General features: G+C 51.5%; 2 protein-coding genes across 2 annotated transcripts; one reads left to right on the forward strand and one right to left on the reverse strand.

The window, feature by feature from the left end:
- Positions 1 to 4809: 4809 nt before the first annotated feature.
- HRG_06145 (amidohydrolase family domain-containing protein) lies at positions 4810 to 5740 on the reverse strand (the record flags this gene model as incomplete). The annotated part of the gene is made up of 2 exons (XM_044864616.1): positions 4810 to 5367; positions 5459 to 5740. The coding sequence occupies 2 exons, from the start codon at positions 5738 to 5740 to the stop codon at positions 4810 to 4812; spliced, it is 840 nt and encodes a 279-aa protein (XP_044721148.1).
- A 7591-nt stretch (positions 5741 to 13331) lies between these two features.
- HRG_06146 (transposase-like protein) lies at positions 13332 to 14722 on the forward strand (the record flags this gene model as incomplete). The annotated part of the gene is made up of 5 exons (XM_044864617.1): positions 13332 to 13586; positions 13758 to 13822; positions 13926 to 14419; positions 14501 to 14602; positions 14676 to 14722. 5 exons carry the CDS (start codon positions 13332 to 13334, stop codon positions 14720 to 14722), a joined length of 963 nt encoding a protein of 320 aa, XP_044721149.1.
- Between the last annotated feature and the right edge of the window lie 8793 nt (positions 14723 to 23515).

The raw sequence follows: 23515 nt of genomic DNA on the forward strand, positions 1-23515 counted from the left end.
CGTGTGAAGTTAGGAGGACTCGATGAAGATGGTACAAAGACGATTGAAAGGATTATACTGGGTTTGGGTGATTGGGAGGCACAAGAGAGGGCCTGGAGCCGAGATTTATAGTCGCGAGGTGCTCATCATCTTGGGCCAAGGGCATCGACTTTTTACTGCCGGCCATGTCATAATGACAGACCCAAGCTGGCTTCAGACATGTTCTCGGTCGCTGATGAATCCTAGACGGCGACTTGAGGTTGTCGCACCTCGGTGATTGTCCTGAAGCTAGCTACGAATATCCTTATAAGTATTCCGTACAGAGGTCTAAGGGGAAAGTGGTAGGGTGGTAGGTAAAAAGGGCTAAAGGGGTATAAGTAATGAAAATAAAGGGTAAATTAAGGATAAATATTATAAAAATATTACTTTTTAGGTGATCCCGGCCTTCCTTCTGCTCATTCCCTCCCTGTAGCTCAACGATCTTTTAGATATGCGTTAGAATACGCTCAATCCATCGTTGAATTTGCTCTTGAGGCAGCCCCCCTTTCCATGCTGCATTCCACGCTAAAATAGCTCATAGACAAGCGGCACAAGAAGAGGAGGCACAGAGTCAGGAATAAGGAGGTTCGCGACGAAGCTGGCCATATACGCCGCTGGCTTCGCAAGGTACGCTTCAACGTCAGGATTAGCATCACAGAGGCGAAAATTCGAGACATCAGAGGTCTCTGCGCCAGGGCGACAAGCGCGCACACCTCAATTGCAATGAGTGGATGTGCGCAAGCTACAGGATTCTCTGCGAGCTACACAACCGCGGCGTAGGGAAAAGGGCGATCATGTGGCCGGAGCCGAATTAGTGGTGATGGAGGCAAATAAGCGTACTATTTGCCGTCAGACGCTTTCCTTGGAAGCTGACGGCATCGAGATGCAATGAAGAGGAATCATAAGACGCGCTCGAGGCTGGGAAGGAAGAAGAAATCGATTAGAGCTCAATTCGATGCCAAAACACCAAAAACACCTCAAAGGCAGTATGGTGATGCATTTGCATTGCTATGACTAGCTTGCAATGAAGCGAACATGTGTTGCACTTATCGCGGGAAGAGAGTTACTTTTAAGTTCTAGCAAAATGGCGGGGCTCTTATGTACTTCTTTTTTTTTTCAGGTCAACAAGCTTTTTCTAGGTCAACCGCCCCCCAGTGGGGATTGGCCGACTTTGAGGCCTCCCTAGTAAGTGGGTCGTGGCACGAGTAATGCATTAGTGCCACGACGCAAACAATGGTCAATGCTCTCGACCGAGTTCAGGTACTTGGCCATGCCCACACATTTTCCTCCCACATTTCAAGCCAAGACCATAATCTGCTATTGTAATCCGTGTTCGAGGCATGTAACAGAGCTTGGGGGCCTGACAAACGACTTCGACTTTCCGTTTCACTTCGACTCAAAAAGTTTCGGGGTTCGCAACTATAGAGAGGGCATACGTGGCGCAAGTGCCAGCTTGAATGAAGTAATGCTTCTATCCTTATTTGTCTATGCAACATCTTATAGACCGGTCTTTTTCTCCGCTCTCAGCCGCCTCTCTCAATACTTTCAATCTTTTGCGTGAAGGTGACATGATACGGCTCCGTGAACAATACTCCCGTGCCAGGATTAGTGAAAATCAGAGGCGTAACGTTTCGGACATTCATACGCCTCACCGTCGCCGTCCCCGCACTCAAAAACCTTTTGCACACGCTTGGCAGCCAGATTGCTCTGGCCTGGGCGTCACTCCATAGACCCAGAAGAAGCCAGTTTGCACGAGGGATGTATCGTCCCATCCTGTATAGCAGCTCGCAGCCCCGAGATAGTGATTCTTCATGAGGGCCGGGTAGCGTATTGTCGAGAAGCAAACTCGCCACAGCAGTATGGCAGGCATGAAGAAGCCAATACTCGTGTTGCATCCCGAACGATGTGCGATAGTTCCATATAGTTGAAATGATACCCTCGCTGTGCGACTGGGAGAAACCGAGCTGTCTTCCCACCCCAAATTCCAAGAAAGACAGGCCCGTGAATGGCTCAAGGAGCTTGATAGAGACAACATGGTAGGACGCCCTGCTAGCAGTTAGTGTACTCTTCTTTGTCGCAATGCCGCTGCACCAGGCAAAAGTAGAATGCACACTCCAACAGGTGCGCCGATGCATTGGCTGATATGTCGTCTGTGTCGCTGTTCCGGTTGCAACTTTCTTCCAGTCATATCTTTCGTCCTGGATTATAGTTGTCGACCAGGGATTCTGGGCCTCGAGATAACGGCTTTCTCTCCAAACGAACATATATGTATGGCATGGGCGTACACAAGCAAACGGGTGGACTCACATCAAGCATACCCAAGCCGGTACAACGGATGTTTGACCCTGAAACCGTTGCGATTTTGACTCCTTCCATTGTAGCAAACGACGATATAATATCTTTGCACCAAGATAATCTGGTACTGGACTTAAGCGGTTGTCTTTGATAGCAGGCAGAATCTCGCGCGCTAACCAACTAAGCTCATGCTCGGCCTCAAGGGCGTCGTTATAGTACGACAGCTGTGGCTGTGTCGAAATCGGGTGAGGGATCCACAGCGCATCGATCATTTCTCCCTTTTTTGACAACGGGACTTCATCTCGAATGCTGTTGATCCAAGGGATCCGAGAGGGAGGCGTCGCAGGAGCCACGATTAGCTCCATCTTACTGCGGTGCGGCAAGTGTCATTAAAAGTACCCGGCGCTTGGAACTCTTCAATTGGCAATTTACACGTCCAAGTAATGGAATCCGTTGGAAATGAAGGCAATTGCTTGTTGAAGTTTGTTTGCTCTCGGGCTTCCGTAGTTGTCGTACGACAAAGGGACATCAAGAATCTCCGAGGTTGACCGTAAAGTGTACAGGGTGTCGAAAAAAGCTGACCCCTGAGCGGGTCGCCAAAGGCTTGCTCATAAATTGACATTATGGCAATTCCTTGCAGCAAGGGTAATTGCGCTGCATGATCTTGCGACGCAAAGAGTCGGAAAGCCTCGTCCGCGAAATCCCGATGGGTTGGAGGCTCGTCAAAGTCGGTACTCTTAAAAAAAAATCCCTAAAGAGAGGCGTGTCAATGTTACGTCTGTTTGATGTCAAGGTATGATTCACTGTTGTTGTTGAACCACATACCATAGAGACTGCTAGCATTGAGTTGATCAAAAAGTCTGAACAGAACTGTGCCTCAGCTTCCCTCGGCGCGCTTGAAGTGGCATCCCGCTCTGCAGACAAAGTGTCCAGAAGCAGCTCGCGATGCAATATCGTCGCAAGGGTGCTGTCCCAAGTCCAGAACATTGTGAAAAGATAGGTGAGAAGACTATCGTCATTGCTGATGTTCGTCCATCGAGAGAGGGGCAGTTTGACCAGTGGGGCAAAAGAAGGACGACAGTTGGGCATAGACTTGAACATGCTTTCATTCATTGCCGATGCGTGAAGCCCGTCTTGTCTTGACTCCAGTTGAGGATGATTTGTAGGTAACCGACAGCATGGGTATCCCATATTGGAACTGCTGGGCTTTGACTTGCTCTCATATGTTCTGCCGACTCCACAGCACTCTGCTTTGTGGTGTCACGCATTGCGTCAAAAGATTGCCTGATATCTTCAATCGCAACCTGTAACTCTTCGAGGTGTTGCCGCATGTTGGCTTCAGGGAGGCGATATGTACATTTCACCTTTGCCGTACTGCACGAACGACATGACGGGCTTCGACCGTCGCACTGCACTTTGTTAGCATGTCGTCTGTTCATGACGCCCTTCTGGGGGGTTAGTGTCGACCTTGGCCTTCCGCTTCCGACATCCTATTGAGGGATGACTTAGATATTTCTCCCCAGAGGTGCGATGAATGGCTTACTCTCGCAGGCCAACTTTACCTGCTGACGCTTCTGCCTTGCAAATATTTCAGATGGCTCAGTCGAAGCTGGGTTCAACGGTGCTTTGGGTAGAAGCTGCCTGCTGGGCAAATTCGACCTTGAGCGTCCATTTGGACGATGCATTGTAGTTGAAGTGAAAAGGCAGATCAGTAATGGGCGTTTTCTGACTTCTTTCTAGATTATGACATCAAGTGGATGTCACAGGTCTGGTTTTGGTGGGCGGTCAGAGGATTACCCCGCAGATTACCGCCGATTACCCGCCTTGCCCTTGACATCACCTCTGCCGGGTTGATGTCATCTTCGGAGCGCCATAAAGCGCGAAAGCCGGGACCGACGACGAGAAAAACTGTTCGACTGGATAGCCTGTGTTCGTGCGATCAGAATGCACCCTGTCTAAGGTCCTACATCCTGTCGGTTGCGAGGTCGCGGTGATTTGAAGCATTTTCTAGCCTTGACGCACTGGAGCTACAGCGGCGATAGCGAGATACACCCTATCTACAGGCCACTACCGCTAACTGTAACGACGTAGCCCTTGGCGGCCTGGGGGCACTTTCGCCGCCAAGGTCCTCGTCATTCTACCAGGCGGTGTTCAAATCCACTGCGCCATCGTCGTTTGCTCATTACTCATAGCAAAAGCCCTACAAAAGGCAGTGTGGCTAACAGACAGACTGTCTGAAGGTGGTCTGATAGACCGCATAACGACCGACCGCCAATTCTCATCAGACCGACCGACTGGACGGAACTGGTGTTCCTGTGATGCCATTGGTCCGTTCCGCCTAAGGTAGCACCTACCGGTAATGTCAACAAGTTACGCGTCTGCACTGCCAACTTTCGCGTCTTCCCATCCATCTACGATATCATTCGGTAAGGGAGCCAATTCCTTTGAGGGCGAAGCAAACAAAAATCCAGAGGCGTTCCTGCCGCCAATAATTATTTACCTTATATCAATCTCGACCCCGGCAATCCAAACCCGTCTGATTTTGTTGCTAATAGCCAAGTTCTCCAGTGGATTGCCATCTACAAGTAACAGATCCGCTCTGCAGCCCGGTTCAATACCTCCACGATCGCGCAACCCGAATAGTGCAGAAGGAACGCATGTTGCAGCCCGGATCACTTCGATATTGGATAACCCTGCCTCAGCGAGGAGCTGCAGCTCCTCATGCAGGCTCTGACCAAATGACACGGCCATGCCATCTTCCTCGTTCGCGGATGTCCCAGCACATATCCGAACCCCTGCCTTGTGAAGCTGCTTCACCGCAGCCATGGCATGAGCAAAGTCATAGTCCGTGTTATCTGCCATATGGACTGCTTTCTGGAGATAGGAGAGGGTGGGGACGACGCCAATGCTCTTTTGCGCAAATCCTCGTACTACTTCGGCGTCGAGCGCACGGTCCACAGGAACGGCCGTAACAATGTCAAAACCAGCGTCAAGCGCGAGCTTGTAAGCATCAGCGAGAGGCGTGCCCGATAGCCAGGCTCCCGTGCTGGTGAGCTGCCGTGACCGCAGCCGCAATTGTCTGGAAGTCTAAGCCGGGCTGGTCCACGATTATCTTGATGAAGCGTGCTCCACTTGAGGCAGAAACATTTTTTGCCACAACGATTTTCGCCTCTGCTGGAGTTGTAGCAATCTGGACAGCGCGGAAGGGGAACGTGCCCAGAAAACTGGCACCTCTAGGCCCAATAGCAGAACCGGTAGCGAAATAAGATGGGAGAGTTGGGTTCTCTGAGATAGCCAAGTGCATCGCCTGACTTTCGGCGTTTGTGCTTGTAGAATCGATGACAGTTGTGATGCCAAAGGCTGCAAAGGTGGAAAGCGCACCTGGCGACGCACCGACGTCTACTTTGGCATCAATGAGGCCGGGCATAAGGGTACATCCAGTGCCATCGACATAGACATCTGGATTCGATTGGGAGTGAGAATATCTCCAGGGCTCCCTTGGAAGCATTGATTGGGTACACGTTTGACGCAAAGCCCATCGAACACGTCAGCGTTCGTTATCGAAATAATTGGCATTGGGCCTAAATATATTGTCAAAAATCTGCGGGGTATTGTTCGACCTCGCCCTTGTTATAATGTTGTTCTGGTAGAATGATTTAATGCGGCACCCAGGCCCGCAGCGCTGATGTGTTGAACGGATTGCAAAACTGCATACAAGCATAAACAGGCGATCGTAATCTACAGGTTTCTCCACAAAGTTACCGCAGCATGGGTTTCCGTTGTCGTCGTCTACAGTGACTTCAGCTCGGAAGAGACTGGTTGTCTCTAGAAGATCCGTGGTCACGTAGGCCCCTGCCAGCTATGTCCATCTTGGCATTGCGAGCTTTCCCATACTCCCTTGAAGACCCATAGCATCACCCATAGCATCACCCGTATGTTATCGTGGGGCCGGGTGTGATGTTGAGGGCACGGCGTATCCGCAGGACATACTGTCAGACAGTGCACCGGGACGTATTTCCCCTGCTGTACACAGGTCCCCTGAACCCCCGATGCCTCTGTTTCTCTCTGTGGTGGATTCTCCCTTGTCCCCCCTGGTCTCTATAGGGTGGATCCCCCTTTGTTCTGGCATACATTCCTGTTGCCCCTTTGTCCTGGTATGCAGTCCCTCTCTGCTGTGTCCCCCTTTATTGGCCCCTCTTTGCTCTGGTATGCATTCCTGCTGCCTCTTTGTTGGTCTACATTCCTGTTTCCCTCATATATGCACTAGGCAATTGGGGGCTGCTGCTCTATAGAGACATTCGGGGTCTAGAGCCTTCTGCTCTCTCTTTTCCCCCTGTTCTCTGTTGCTTCTGCTTGCCCTCTTTCTCTCTATACAAAGCAGGTAGTCTCCCCTCCTTAGATAGAGAATCAAGAGCTTTTCTGTCTCGATCTCGCTGCTCACTTTATTCCCTTTGCTCATCAGATACAGCCACCTCAACTGGCGGCATCCAATGTTGCTGTTTTCTGTATAGCTCGCTGAAGATCATCTTCATTATATTTGTCTTCATCATTGCTGTTGGAGTGGCTCTGGTGGATTGAGCGGGTCTCCGGCGCCGAGCCCAACATGGCGGATTTGGGTGACTGCTTTGTCGCTCTGTCGTCCTTTCCACGTCCCATCGTGGTGCCAGTATGACCTTGGTGCTGTAAAACGGGACGGTGTCCATCTCGGCCATCAAGAGCCGCCGGGGAAGGACAACACCCAGTGTGTCCATCAACCAAGTAAAGCAGAAAATGACACCCTTACTTGACTTGGTTGAAGGATCCGTTTACTCGACTTGGTTTACTCGAAGAAATGGCTGTGCTTTACTTGGTTGGTTGACATTACTTGACTCCGGAGCCGATTTGCTTGAGTGATCTCTATATCTTGTCCGCCTGTGACCTTGGGACGAGGGGAAAAAAAGTGCTCCTCGAGCATGACTACGATAGCATGCCAGATCGAAGTAGGTGCTTTTGGCATTCGATAGCTGCCACGGTGTTGGAGCTGAGGCGATTCCGCTCATCCGTGATGACCTTTTGGTCTGAGAGAAAACCGCTCACATTCAGCACTCATTGCTGGACAAGTGAACAAGTCGAAAGCCATTTGCGACAGAACTGGGTAGTCTGCCGCATGACAGATCCACCATTGCAAGGGATCTTCGACTTCCGAATCAGCCTTGTTATTCCTAGCCATAAACTCGTCGAGCTCAAGTTAGTCTCGCTCTTTTCCTCCTTCCCTTGCCGGACGCCGCAAGCTCAGCCAGCATCTGTCGGCGTTTGCGAGCTTCCTGGAGTGGGTCAAGGGCGACGAGATCATCGCCAGCCTTATCAGCGACGACTTCTCCTAGGGCCAGCGACGAAGCCTCCTCATGGTCCGCAGCGTCCGCTTCCATGTATGCGTCTTCGTATTCTGCGAAAACTTCTTGAACCACGCTCTTTGCCTCACTGATCCACTGCTTGTTGTGACTCCACTCAAGTTCGAAGTAAGCAAACTTATTCGCCGGATGCAATGCGACAGCGCACCGATAAGCTGGGGTGGCATCGGTAAGGCCGAAGTACTCTTCTAGCTTGATGCGAGCAGCATCGATTGCGTGGGAATAATACGTTGAAACCACGTCGGGATGGTCATCGGCAAATCTTCCGGCCTCTTGGAGCTTTTGAAGAGGACATCGAATGATTCAATTGTTTCATGAAGGGAGCCATGTGATCCTTCCAGGCCAGCTTTGTTGGCTCGGCCCTCCATGCGTTTTGTCAGATCTTTGAAAGGCTTCAAGATGTCGAGAAAATGGTGCAAGTCAATCAATCTTGTGGGGTTAGTACGTCTTGCGAAATGTCGTACCCTACGCCACCGTAGCAATAGTTGAGGAAGAACAGATCAATCGCATGACGGAGCTTGACCGCCCTCTGAATCATTGCATATGCAGAGTTCCAGCGGATTCCGCCGTCGACCAGGACTCTAGTGTAGAGCAGTTCAATGCTGCCTTCCTCGTAAGCCTGCAAAATATACCGTTTCAGCTGCTCCCGCCTTTGGTCACTTCTGTTTACCCAAACACAGAAATTGTGAAGTTTACCGACGAAGCTATGCTTTCTCCAGATTTCAAAACGCTCCACTTCAGACGCGCCGCAAAGCTGTTTCTCCAACTTGCCGACACCCTGCCCAAAGAGAAGGGCTTTGACGATTAGGTTGAGCATATGGCCGACGCAGCGCAGGCGACTCTGAGGCTTGATGACAGGATAGCGCTTCGCCAGCTCTCGAATGCAAGTGTCGTTACTACTTGCGTTGTCCATCATGAAGAAACCAACGTTCTGACCGATCTCGTATGACCCCATGACCGCTGCAAGGACTTTGGCGATATTCTCGCCAGTGTGGGGGCCCTTCAAAACTGGCAAATCCAGCAAAGCCGTTTGCAGCTTGTATGCAGCGTCTAGAAAGTGAGAAACTATAGCCAAATAGTTGGTACCTTCTTCAGATGTCCAAGCATCTGTCGAGACGTGGATCTTGCTTTTGGACAGGCGGAGCTGTTCTTTCAGCCAGGCGCGCCTGCCGTTGTCACCGAACCATTTTTCGCTGACCCAACTGCTCAGCGCTGACGGGCTTTCGGCAAAACTTTGTCGATGTCTTCCAGGCACAATGCAAATATTTCATTTGTTCGTCGGTGAGTCGCTTGGCGGAAAGTCAAATCAAGATCAATGACCCAGTCGGCAAAATGACTTCGAAACTGGAGGTCATTGAACACCATGCGTCGGCTCCCCAAGTACGACGCGGCCTTGGTGGCTCCTTGAGAGATGCTGAAGGGGTCGGACCCTGCCACTTTGTAACCGAACTCGGCAAGTTTGTGGTGGTGCCTAAGGTGATAGATGATGCTCGTCGTACTCTCGCTGGCAAAGAGCGCTGTGTCGTGACGTCCGCTTACATGGCAATATTTGCAGAGCCAGTACTTGTTGTCGCCGTCTGTCGTGAGTTGCGCACCGTGTTTGTAGATTATCGATGGTTGCGCCTTCGAGTTCATTGCGCGCTTGTGAGGCTGACGATATCGTATGGTGGCCAACGGTTTTCTGTCGTAACGAATCTTCTCCCAAGATATAGGGAAAACGCATTGCGATGCCTTTGGCAAGTCCCTTTCATGGAGATGCTTGGCTCGTCGGGGACCGACTGGGAAGGCGTCTTGGGAGGCGTGACGTGCCCGAGATGATTGCAAGGATCGAAAGCTGAGTGAGAGGGCATTGCTGGCTTCCTCAGCGTTGAACAGTTTCTGCAGGATGTTGATGAATCAGGCACGAAGAAAGTAACTGTAATCACCAAGCTCAATCGGCGAGAGGAAAGGGTTCGTCCACTTTCATGACATGGGTATCACGAAATTGCCTGAAATCAACGCTAGTCAGGTACCGGTAACTCGGAGTAAACCCGAGTAATGCAGAAAGCTTTACTTTTGCTTGGTCGGAGAGATCGTTACTCGTGATTGACTGTTATGTAATCAACCAACTTCAAGCAACCAAGTCAAGTTACTTGATTGATGGACACACTGACAACACCCAGTAGCCTAGGGCCCTAGGCCAGGGTTACGGGAGCTGAACATCCAGCTGCCAGCTCGCAAGCGCTCATTGCCTCTCCAAACCTCAATGAGGTATACCCCGCAATTGACGCCTAATCCATCAGCCACAGCGCTCCTAATAGTGCAGACCGTTTAGCGCACTATTAGTGCACACTGCAGTTTGCACTGCTTAGTCAGCACACTGCCAGTGCAGTGTAACCGTTTGGCAACGCACTGCTGGTCCAGTGAGGCCTCCCCCTCCACACTGCTGGTTCAGTGAGGCTTCCCCGCCACACTGCTGGTTCAGTGCGGCTCCCGTCAAACTGCCCCATAGTTCAGTGCGAGCGTCGCGCACTATCAGTGTCACCATCAGTGTGACGAGTGTGACTTGTGTGATAGAGCTAAACTTGGACGTTTGACCATTAACGTAATTCCTGGCCTACTTACAACGAGTCAATCGCTGATTAAACGGCGGGATGCGTTCTTGCTCAATTTTACAAACCATCTAGCTCTTACGAGATATCAAAGTGTTGCCAGGGCAGAACGAGCCTCTGCGTAGCTTTCATCTCATGTCTTTAGGGTAGCATCTGGTCACACTTCCCATACTCTCTGCTAGGCAGAACTTGACGTTGAAGCCTTTCCTCAGTTCACCTTGCCCCCCGCCGACAAACACGAAACAGACGCGACAGGGTAAAAGCAGATCAGATGTGCAATATTTATTGCGCTCTCCAATCGCCAGACCGCTTCACGATCACTGAACTTTACCGCTCGACTAGTCTTGATGAAGCAAGCCACCGGCTTCCAATCATCCAACCTTGAGGATGTGATTGGACGTCAAGCTCATTCTGGGACGCCCGATTTTGGCCTTAATCTGACCAACTTGACCAATAGCGAGCCGGAACAAAGAGCTGCAGTCTCTTGAGCGCTTTACTGAACCGAATTCACGCTTGCATGCGTATGAATCGCGCCGTGACGCGCCAGACTATTTTATCAGGGCCTCGTCGCGCTTTGCAGTGTCACAATTTCTACGGCAATGACTCCCTGTTCCGTAGTTGCGGTCGTTCCCGTACCAAGATTGCCGACTTCGACACGCCCAAGACGTTTCTTCAGTATCTGATCGCCTCCAAGTTCGCGACATCATGGACAACTTCACTCAGGCGGATGCGGCCGACTGCGCAAGTGACACTGCCGCCTCATCATCGCCAACACCGTCCACTTTGTCCCCACTGAACAGTTGCCGCCAGCATATTTCGCCCGTTTGGCAATTTTGCCGAAGAGAGGAAGGGAAAAATTATGCGGCAGCTTGGACCGACGCAAACGGGACGAAATGGTGGCACTGTCAACCCTGCTGGAATAAGAAAAGAGCCAAAAAGTACAATTACTCTGGCGGTTCATCCGCCATTGTCAACCACTTGCGCAAGGAGCACCGAATCATGCTTCCCGGAAGACAAGAAAACAGGCGAGAAGTGACGCAAACTCGACTTGGTGACATCACCGCATTTTTGGCCGATGAGGCCCAGGTTTCCAAGAAACGCAAGGCGACAGTGGCTGAAAATGCCCTTGACCAGCCCATGTTTCGCGAGCTTTACTGTCGCTACGTTGTAGCCTGCAGCCTGCCATTCACCCATGTTGAGCAGCCAGCTTTTCGCGACTTGATACAGTACATTTGTCCGGCTGCGAATGATCTTCTTCCGACATCTGGGGATACCATTAGAAGCGATTTGCAAAGAGGCTACGATGGCAAACGGGAGTTTGTCAGACGTGCACTACAAAATGCTCTCTCGTCGATACACATTGTTCCAGACAACTGGACATCGCCGAATCATTTGGGCGTGATAGGATTCACGGTTCAGTTCGTCACCGAGGATCATGGTCTGCTGTCCTTGGTGGTCAGGATCAAAGAACTTCAAGGACAGCACAGTGGTGAGAATATGGCGGAAGCCATCATGGAGTTTGTGCGAGAGTATGGAATAGCCTCCAAGATTGGTTACTTCATGATGGATAACGCATCCAATATGAACACAATGATCGACAAAGTCAGCGACGACCTGGAACGTGAGTTCGACGTTTTCTACGACCCCCCTCCAGCATCGACTTCGCTGTTTCGGCCACATCATCAATCTGGCGGTGATGGAATTCCTCATAGGTAAGCGTCCACGCACGATCGAGTCCTATCACGGCCCATCCGAAGATGAGATCGAACAGTGGCGGACACGAGGGGCGATAGGGAAAGTACATAACATCGTTGTCTTCATCACATGGACTCCTCAACCAGTGTGTCCATCAATCAAGTAACTTGACTTGGTTGCTTGAAGTTGGTTGATTACATAACAGTCAATCACGAGTAACGATCTCTCCGACCAAGCAAAAGTAAAGCTTTCTGCATTACTCGGGTTTACTCCGAGTTACCGGTACCTGACTAGCGTTGATTTCAGGCAATTTCGTGATACCCATGTCATGAAAGTGGACGAACCCCTTTCCTCTCGCCGATTGAGCTTGGTGATTACAGTTACTTTCTTCGTGCCTGATTCATCAACATCCTGCAGAAACTGTTCAACGCTGAGGAAGCCAGCAATGCCCTCTCACTCAGCTTTCGATCCTTGCAATCATCTCGGGCACGTCACGCCTCCCAAGACGCCTTCCCAGTCGGTCCCCGACGAGCCAAGCATCTCCCATGAAAGGGACTTGCCAAAGGCATCGCAATGCGTTTTCCCTATATCTTGGGAGAAGATTCGTTACGACAGAAAACCGTTGGCCACCATACGATATCGTCAGCCTCACAAGCGCGCAATGAACTCGAAGGCGCAACCATCGATAATCTACAAACACGGTGCGCAACTCACGACAGACGGCGACAACAAGTACTGGCTCTGCAAATATTGCCATGTAAGCGGACGTCACGACACAGCGCTCTTTGCCAGCGAGAGTACGACGAGCATCATCTATCACCTTAGGCACCACCACAAACTTGCCGAGTTCGGTTACAAAGTGGCAGGGTCCGACCCCTTCAGCATCTCTCAAGGAGCCACCAAGGCCGCGTCGTACTTGGGGAGCCGACGCATGGTGTTCAATGACCTCCAGTTTCGAAGTCATTTTGCCGACTGGGTCATTGATCTTGATTTGACTTTCCGCCAAGCGACTCACCGACGAACAAATGAAATATTTGCATTGTGCCTGGAAGACATCGACAAAGTTTTGCCGAAAAGCCCGTCAGCGCTGAGCAGTTGGGTCAGCGAAAAATGGTTCGGTGACAACGGCAGGCGCGCCTGGCTGAAAGAACAGCTCCGCCTGTCCAAAAGCAAGATCCACGTCTCGACAGATGCTTGGACATCTGAAGAAGGTACCAACTATTTGGCTATAGTTTCTCACTTTCTAGACGCTGCATACAAGCTGCAAACGGCTTTGCTGGATTTGCCAGTTTTGAAGGGCCCCCACACTGGCGAGAATATCGCCAAAGTCCTTGCAGCGGTCATGGGGTCATACGAGATCGGTCAGAACGTTGGTTTCTTCATGATGGACAACGCAAGTAGTAACGACACTTGCATTCGAGAGCTGGCGAAGCGCTATCCTGTCATCAAGCCTCAGAGTCGCCTGCGCTGCGTCGGCCATATGCTCAACCTAATCGTCAAAGCCCTTCTCTTTGGGCAGGGTGTCGGCAAGTTGGAGAAACAGCTTTGCGGCGCGTCTGAAGTGGAGCGTTTTGAAATCTGGAGAAAGCATAGCTTCGTCGGTAAACTTCACAATTTCTGTGTTTGGGTAAACAGAAGTGACCAAAGGCGGGAGCAGCTGAAACGGTATATTTTGCAGGCTTACGAGGAAGGCAGCATTGAACTGCTCTACACTAGAGTCCTGGTCGACGGCGGAATCCGCTGGAACTCTGCATATGCAATGATTCAGAGGGCGGTCAAGCTCCGTCATGCGATTGATCTGTTCTTCCTCAACTATTGCTACGGTGGCGTAGGGTACGACATTTCGCAAGACGTACTAACCCCACAAGATTGGATTGACTTGCACCATTTTCTCGACATCTTGAAGCCTTTCAAAGATCTGACAAAACGCATGGAGGGCCGAGCCAACAAAGCTGGCCTGGAAGGATCACATGGCCCTTCATGAAACAATTGAATCATTCGATGTCCTCTTCAAAAAGCTCCAAGAGGCCGGAAGATTTGCCGATGACCATCCCGACGTGGTTTCAACGTATTATTCCCACGCAATCGATGCTGCTCGCATCAAGCTAGAAGAGTACTTCGGCCTTACCGATGCCACCCCAGCTTATCGGTGCGCTGTCGCATTGCATCCGGCGAATAAGTTTGCTTACTTCGAACTTGAGTGGAGTCACAACAAGCAGTGGATCAGTGAGGCAAAGAGCGTGGTTCAAGAAGTTTTCGCAGAATACGAAGACGCATACATGGAAGCGGACGCTGCGGACCATGAGGAGGCTTCGTCGCTGGCCCTAGGAGAAGTCGTCGCTGATAAGGCTGGCGATGATCTCGTCGCCCTTGACCCACTCCAGGAAGCTCGCAAACGCCGACAGATGCTGGCTGAGCTTGCGGCGTCCGGCAAGGGAAGGAGGAAAAGAGCGAGACTAACTTCTGAGCTCGACGAGTTTATGGCTAGGAATAACAAGGCTGATTCGGAAGTCGAAGATCCCTTGCAATGGTGGATCTGTCATGCGGCAGACTACCCAGTTCTGTCGCAAATGGCTTTCGACTTGTTCACTTGTCCAGCAATGAGTGCTGAATGTGAGCGGGTTTTCTCAGACCAAAAAGGTCATCACGGATGAGCGGAATCGCCTCAGCTCCAACACCGTGGCAGCTATCGAATGCCAAAAGCACCTACTTCGATCTGGCATGCTATCGTAGTCATGCTCGAGGAGCACTTTTTTTCCCCTCGTCCCAAGGTCACAGGCGGACAAGATATAGAGATCACTCAAGCAAATCGGCTCCCGGAGTCAAGTAATGTCAACCAACCAAGTAAAGCACAGCCATTTCTTCGAGTAAACCAAGTCGAGTAAACGGATCCTTCAACCAAGTCAAGTAAGGGTGTCATTTTCTGCTTTACTTGGTTGATGGACACACTGGCTATTGCGTTGCGAGGTCAGTAGTCCCACCCTAACCTTCGAACTAGAGGTGCCGAATCCAGTCACGACAAATAACTTGGCAAGGCAGAATGGGTACTTATGTCGCAAGGGCTGTCAGCCGCAGCGACGAGATTCACGACGTCGTCATTAGACGGAGCAACCCACCCGCATGCTACAAGTCTGAGTTCGCCTCGAGGGCCATAGATTCAGTGGAAATGGAGCAGGGGAGGACATCGTTTATAAGTTGGATTACGACTCCCCTCCGCTCATCCCAGAGCTTGTGCTAAGACTCATTCCGTCATACATTCGCCATCCTCTGGTTGAACAGCCCTGGACTACAAATATTCAGCCAATATGCCATTTCCGTTGCATCTCTTATGTGAACTCCTCAGTGAACTCGAAAGAAATCACACGAGGTCTTTCAGTATTCAGAAGACCCAGGACTTCGATGTGCGCAGTCTTGTTGGCTGGTTCGACAAACATGATACAGCCATCCCACGTCTAGGGTCAGAAGCCGTGGCATTCTTGTCATGCCTCTTTCCCGAACGCAGGCCGGACCGAGTTTTCGGCTTGTCAAAAATTCAGCTCGAAAGGATTGTCCAACAAGCACAATGTCTTGGATCGTCCCGAATGAAGGAGCTACAGATATGGCAAACCAGGAACGGCCCGGACTTCGCAACTTGTGTTGAGCGCGTTATGGCTATAACGGACTGCGAACCAAGGATGGGTCCGAAAGTGACTCTGCAAGAACTTGACGATGTGCTCGATCGGATTGCAGCCTTCTCACCTTTCTCGTCCGCTGATCTGCGAGAAGAAACTGAGCGGAAATACCGTCAACCCTGCAGCAGCTCGGACGATCTGCTCATCAGTTTGTTCCGAAGATTGAACAGCTTTGAGGCCAAATGGCTGGTTCGCATGCTATCCAAAAACTACAACCCGGCCTCTGTCCCAGAAAGACTGGCGATGGGCAGATTTCATCCGTTTTTGTGGAATCTCCTCCGTTTTCAGAATTCAATCCAAGTTGCCGTAAGTATCCTAGGGGACTTGAGATCCGGAATACACCCTACAGGCCGTGGTAAATCCTGGGAAGAGTTGAGGAAAGTCCTACAGCCGCAGGTTGGAGTCATGATTGAACGGCCAGCTTATGCGAAAGCAAGGAGCATCAAGCATTGCTGCCACTTGGCTGGCTCAAGACTAATGAGCGTGGGCGGAAATACGATGGAGAATACTGTCAACTTCATGTTGACTTAAGCAAACCCGGAGCCTGCATCAAAATATTCTCCAAGAGTGGGAGGGACTCTACCATCGACCGCATTGGCCTTCATCGCGCGTTACGAGAAAGCCTCGACCTTGGCACGGCAGGCTGCAGGATCAAGAAACAATGCATACTGGAGGGCGAGCTGCTGGTATGGAACGACGACAGTAGGGTAATCGAGCCCTTCCACAAAATTCGTAAACACGTCAGACGATCAGGACGGCTCCTTGGAGCGGCCCAAGACCCCCCATTCAATATGAATGAACATCTCATGATTATGTTCTACGATCTTCTGTTGCTGGACGACACGGTCTGCGCTAGAAAAAGCCATGCTAAGCGGCGACGACTACTTCGGTCTCTGGTTCGCCGGATCCCTGGTCTTGCCGAGGTCGGGTTCCGCGAAGTGGTTGCATTCTCCTCAGCCAATGCTGCTGAGCGGCTCACTGAACTATTCGCACGAGCCATTACACAACGGTGGGAGGGACTGGTGCTGAAAGGTTGCAACGACCCTTACTTCACCTCCGATTGCGACAAGTCATCCATCAAACTCAAGAAAGACTACATTCCAGGCCTCGGTGACTCTGCCGACTTCACTATTGTCGGTGGCAACCATAGCGCGGAGGACGAACAAGAGATTGGAATTGGCAAGCTCTGGTGGACGTCGTTTTTTATCGGATGCATGGAAAATAAAGATGAGGTCTGCCGTTATAATTCTAAGCCAAGACTTCGCATCATCGACATCATCGACAAACATGGCATCCCGAAAGACCATATGCAATATCTCAACCGACATGGATATTTCACACAAATACCCTTCATTGAGTCCACGCCAAATTTTGACGTGGTCTTGGACCCCGACCGTGGACTACGCCCAAAGGCGTTATTTCAGCATCCATTTATAGTAGAACTCGTGGGATCTGGCTTCGACAAGCCCGCAAATGCACGGTACTATACTCTACGGTTTCCACGAGTGTTGAAGATACATGGCGATCGCTCGTTCACTGCTACCACTAGCTTCGTCGAACTGCAGGAATGGCTCAAAAATGCTCAGAGATACCTGACAATTGCGAAGGGAAGAAAATTCTTGGCTAAGGAGGTTGCGAGGTCACAGGCACTGGCTTGGGTCATCAAGCCTTGGGACATCAAGGCGATCTCCTAGCGTCGATTCAGTTTCTTTGGACATTCAAGCCACCAGCCCAGATCAGAGGCAACAGGAAAATGGGGGGGAAGCGGTTGAGCTCCCGAGCCCTGATAATATTTTCATCGATTCATCGAAGAGAAGGGTGGATTCGGACAGTGCATGGCATAGTACAGTCAAACGCGTAAAACAGGACTAGAAAATATGTGTATGCATATTGAAGACTTACGCAATGGGTGGGTAATTATCAAGATTCGGCGTTTGGCAAGAGAGCAAAAGCACTGTGGCTGCCTTGTCCAACGGCGTTCGAACCCGGTGAGGCGATTTCTCGCAATAAAATGAGGGTAAGAGTCAATCTGTTCATTGTCGTCTATCTAAAATGAATGTGAGAAGTTCTGTCTCCTTATAGTCCTGAGGGAATATGACTGCCTTGCGGTGGCGAATTGCCACTTGCCACCCAGGGTGCTTTTGTAATGTTATCTAGAAAGTTCGATGACATCGCTTATCAACCGCGCATTTCATTATACGCATCCTGAATGCGACACGATTGCCTTGCTACTTGTACTGAAGCGCGCCCGCAAAAGACCCCGGCCGATGCGAGAACCCGTTAAGTTACAACAAGACTCTGTCGAGTCTACTCTGCATCACCATAACTCGGTAAGATATCCTCGAAGCATCTTCTCTATGGATGAGGCCATTCGACGGTTGGAGCTCATCTCTGCCAGCAATTGGCTCGCGTGGGCCATTATGGGCACTTTGGCGGCAGTCGGGGAGGGGGACACGTCTTGATAGGTGCTAAACCCGTCCACGCTTGAAACATCCGAGATGGTCGCCAAGGACAACTTTCTTGGTTGGAAGGTTGCGAGCCAGCCAAGGCCACAGAGTTGCATGTTGACTCAATTGTAAGCCATGCAAGGGCAGAGGCACAAACAAAATAGGGGACGAATGGGGAGACGCGTCTAAGGGTGAAGAGCCTGCTGTAGGACTGCGACAGGGTGAGGATAGAGTCCGCAGCCTGGAGACAGATTTCGCGGGGTCGGACGTCGGAATCAGCCAGGACAAGGTTGGCGAGAGGGCGGAACAGGCAGAGTAGGCAGAACTGATAGTACATGCTACATGCGGGCAGTCAGCCGGATGATGCTGTCTCTTCTCCCCTCTGTGTCTCTCGGCCCTCCCGAGTCCTGTGAGCCGGGTTCTTGTGTCTGTGTACATACTGGATAAAGAGTACAAAGGGGGTGTCACTGCCGCCGGTTTTGGGTAGGGAGAAGAATCCTTCGTACCAATCGAGACACTCGGTATACACTGCCATGACCTCGGCTGTGTCGAATCGTCCGTTTGGGGTACCGGTATGGGTTGCTGATGAGAGGAGCTTGTACACCCATTCCGTGAGCTGGAAGACTCTTGCTGGAATGAGCTGTAGATTGCGCAGTTGCGAGCCGCGTGCTTTCAGGGCAGGGTTTGCAGCCGTGTTACGGTGCGACTCCTGATTGGATACAATTCCTGGGTATACCTAACTTGATGCATTCACCTGGTGTAGTTCCGCTGCCGCACTGGCCGCCAAACAGGTACTCGGCACTGCAGGCGGATTGGTCTAGAAATATTGAGTCGTCTTGTAGCTTGCAACTCGTAGACATGGTGAAGACTTGGCCCGTCGTGAGACGAAGTATGCTGTGTGCGGAATCCCATCAGTTTATGCTTCGGAGGAGTCGGGAACAGGGGCTGCAAGCGGTTTACAGACCGAATCAGGGACACGGCGCCGCGGTACGAAGTAGCCCAAACTTTGGCATATTTCGGCCTCGGAGCCCATCAGGGGCTCTTGAGGACAAAGATTGACTATCCTAGCGGCAAAGGAGTCGGCAAGCGCTTGAGCTTCGGCCTCGCGCCCGCAGGTAATCTGGTAGAGCGAGAGAATCCCGATGGCCTGTATATCTGGGAGGTTGGCCGAGGGCCGGTTCTGCGGATAATGGCCTCGGCCTTGTCGAAAGTGGTTTGCTTCCGCACTTGAAGCCAGGCCCCGGGCTCTCCGCTTCGTCGCTGATCTCGTGGACCACCTGGGTTGCCAGCGCGATGAGCGCGTTTACCAGGGCAGAGGAGCAGTACCGGCTCGAGCCGCTGCAATAGTCTCGGAAGAAGGGTCCTTGCACATGAGGCAGAAGGGGAGGTAGTCCCAGGTGAGGAGGGCGTCGAGGATCTGCCGAACCGAAGCCACCGTACACCCGGCGCACGTCCACCTGTCGGTTTGCGCGTGTGATGCATCGTCAAAGGGCAATGACGGGAAACAGGAGCCGCCAGGGCCGGTGTCGAAGTCGCCTTGGGAGCCTCGGTCAGTGTGCTGAGGTCGCTCGAGCCCGAGGCAGAACGGTGCATGGTGGGCGACGGCAGTCGGCTCAGGCAGTGCGGGCAGACGGCTTCGTCGAGAATGGAGCTGGAAGAGCCCGCCGATGATTCCTGTTCACCTCCATCTGACGAGCCACGCCCGTTTTCACCGTTCAGGTGCGCCAGCTCCTGCAGAATGGCTTGGTGAGACTTGGTCCCCGACCAAGTCTTGTATAAAGGCATTGCTGACTTCGACGTCGTTGATTGAACATATTGCGCGGAGTAGTCGGTCATGCTCCTCGTTGTACCGCCGTAGACTATCGATCTCGGCCCGTAGATCGTCTTTGGACTTGCGTCGCGGGTGGTCGTATACGCGTCCTTCTCCGGCCTCGTCGCATCTTTTGCACGGTGCCTGGCCATCATCACACTAGAGAGCGAGAAACCAATCAGTGAAAGTATCCAGCTAGGCAGGATATGGGATGAGACAGACGACTGGGGCTCTTTGGGCTTTGGCTTCGGGTGGGCTATCGACTGACCTTTGCTCGTTTCTTGCGGCACCTCTGACAAGCCATTTCGTATCAGCATTCGACGGGGCATTGTCTTTGCTGCCAAGTGCAGTAGGGGCCCGTGGAAAGGAACCGCCTCCTTATGTAAGGTACGCCTATCGTGCCCGGGGCCAGTCGAGGTCAGACATTGAGGTATCAAGACAACATGGCTTAGGCGTCACGGCGAGATGGTGGTCAGGGCCGCGATCGCCACGTGCTGTCCATGGCAAGGTTTAACGTGCCGGCCCCGAGGCATGTTTGTGCATACGTACATGCATATATATCTTGTATTTATGTATGTATATATGTATGTACATATGGTTGCCCCGGTCTGCATGAGCTCGGAGTAGAGGGGAACAAGGTTTGGTGTTTGGGTCACTACAGCACCGACGTGCTGCAACACAACATCGCAGACGTCATGCCGACCTCGATGGCGCGCAGGTGGGTCGCTTTCTGTCACGTCGCGCCACATTTTGTCTTGCCTTGTCTCGTCTTTGTCCCCCCGTCATGTCGTGGCGGCCCAAACTAATTGGCAGGGGTAGTTCGAGCACGATCTCACTGCAGCCGATCATTAGCCCAAGGGCGGGGGGTCTTTAGACCCCCACTTGTAAGCTTACCCTTGACTCGTATTGTGTGCGACACACCGCCACTAGCTCGAGGCAACCCCAGGTACGGATACTCAGGATACTTTATGTATCTAGTCTTCTCTAGCCTAGCACGTCTTTTTGCTTTTTTGGAGATGTCCCAAACGGTAATCAATACTACTAAGTTACTAGTTATAGTAATTAAATCTCGCGATAACCTCACTTTCTGGATGCCAATTGCCTTTGCCTTATGTTACGAAAAGTTAGAGCTACTGTCTAATGATTCAGATGACACTAAGTATCTGGCTTCGCGACACCTCTATGTTATGTCAGACATGTTTGTCGATAGTGTAAGTGCGCCTCACCAATCGTGACTTACGACAGCGCCATTTCCAGAGGGGAAACGCGCATAGCTAAGTTACCGCTAGGTGTGAGGCGCCCTGCCTAATACGGCTAGACACATGGAAGATAAATATCGCGCATAGAACGATTAAGGGGTCCTGGTTTAGGCCATGCATAGGTGATGATTCGTTCAAGAAGGGTGCCCTGCACATGGAGATCGTTGGTCAGCAGCGTCCTGCATCTTTTGCTGCAGGTCATCAATCCTACCACCTGTTCTCGGATGGCTGCCGCCACAGCCCAGAAAGGATTAGTTAACCATGAAATTGCACTGCCGGCCGAATCGCGCTTCTGCTTCACCCGACATTCTCGAGATGGTTGCAATATGTACACAGCAATGACCTGACGTCTTCGTTCTACGAGCTGCTATGCCGCAGCCACAGTGTGCTTCCACCTCTCTTAGCACTTTTTCTGCCAGATTTTTGCGTTGTACCAGGCACTACGCCCTCTTCTTGAGATGGCTGCGTTTAGAGGCATATGGAGGGGGGAAACCCCGAAGGTGGGCGTAGTGGAGGGTCTCGTGGCAGCAGCTCGGTTGGAGCGCGATGAAGCGGGATAGTGCAGAAGTACTTTAAAGTAGAGCTAGAGAGAAGAGGAGTGAAGGCGAGGGTGGGAGATGTGGGGTCTCGGAGACGTATGCGAGAGAATGGTCAGGGGCCACAACTGCGTCACCAAACCGCGTCCTTTTGGGCGCATTTCAGCGACACTACTTCCAGGTACATGGGCACAAACCGCGATGATGACGTTCGAGGTGCGGCAAGGGGCTATTACCTACCCCAACCTCCAGAATTGCCGCTTTTGGCGGCTCCAACACTGTCTGTTGATCTGAAACGTGCTTGTGAACTACGCCCAGAAGAAGGTTAAGACATTTTTCGATTCTTCTGCGACATAGGCTTTTCCGGCTCTCCGCCCGCCGAGCCAAGAATATAGCGTCTAGATTGGGCAAAAGCAGGCTCAGGTAAGTCTGGTGGGCAACGGTCGTGGACATGCGCGAGTAGTTCATACTCCTGTGGAGCTAATGAGCGCCGAAGTGCTCCTTTATTGTCCTGACTGGCTTACTATGTAACATAGTGTACACTACAGTATTATTTCCGTTTGAGCTGGTCTTTTACCAGGAGGAGGCAGAATTCAGCCGGGCAGGAGGGGCTTTGCACAAACTTCATGCATGTTTCGAGAGACGGCGCACGTCTGGATGGCGTCATCTTGTCCTCTTAGTAGAAGCGATTTTGACCAATGAGAACTGGAGCTTAGAACATCAATAACTCTGGGCTGCGCGTATGATTGGTCAAGTGACGCCAAGCTGCATCAGAGGCTGTGCACCTGATGGCCGTTAGGACCTGCGGGACGGAACAGAGTGAGTCAGTCAGTCACAGATCGTGAGAGACAGGGGTCACACAACAAGGGCACGGTTGGTGTGGATGACTGAACAACGATCGGGAAGAAGATCCCTGTGTATCGGGCAACGAAAGACTCTTGATTCTCTATCTAAGTGATGGTGAAAAGTTGGCTTCTTATACTTGGAATTTTGGGCTGAGTGGCGATGTCGCCACATAGGCAGCATGTAACGGGCTAGGCCCTGCTGGACAAGGCAGTGCCTTGTCGGTCTAAGCACTGTTGCTCCAGTAACGGCTTAGTCTATTTTGTTGGTCTCGCGAAGAGAGGGTGCAAGTGATGAATAGATTTTGTTTCTTGTCCTTAGATTCTTCTTCCTCCCTAACAAAAAGTGACTTCTTATAGTTCTGTCACCTGTGGCTGCCTTGTGGTGGCGATGTCGCCACCCAGGCCGCCTAGATGACGTTGTCATCTAGAAGGTTCGATACCACCGCTTAACAACAACATTATTCATCCTTCTCAGTCACCTTTGCTAGAGTCAGCCCGACTAGGTAACCTCCGGACCTAGATCGTTAACCCGTTTTCACGACACACCCCCTTAGCTATAGCCTATCCCGATCGGGTGTAGCTAAAAGCCTTTAAGGGCAACGATCGAAGGGCCGATCGACCGGTGTGAATAGGAGATACGAATGCTTTACCTTCCCGGCGGCATAGGCTTCCTATGGTCTTTGATCTGGTCTCGGAGGTCTTCTAACCGGGCCTCTATGCGTAGCCGCTCCGTGAGATCTTCGAGCCCAATCATCCTTTGGAACTCGAAGAGTTTCTGCTTTGGCAGAGCTTTGGTCAAGCCATCGGCTCTCATATGTGCCGTGGGGACCCAACGGACCCGGATTCGGCCTTCCTGGCATTCCTGACGTAGCCAGTGTTGATGGATATCGACATGCCTTAGCCGTGTAGATAGCTTCGCGCTTCCCTCTTCGAGGAGCCTGATTGTCTGCGAGTTATC

This window comes from Hirsutella rhossiliensis (assembly GCF_020360975.1).
Source record: "Hirsutella rhossiliensis strain HR02 chromosome Unknown scaffold00005, whole genome shotgun sequence".
Classification (NCBI taxonomy): domain Eukaryota; kingdom Fungi; phylum Ascomycota; class Sordariomycetes; order Hypocreales; family Ophiocordycipitaceae; genus Hirsutella; species Hirsutella rhossiliensis.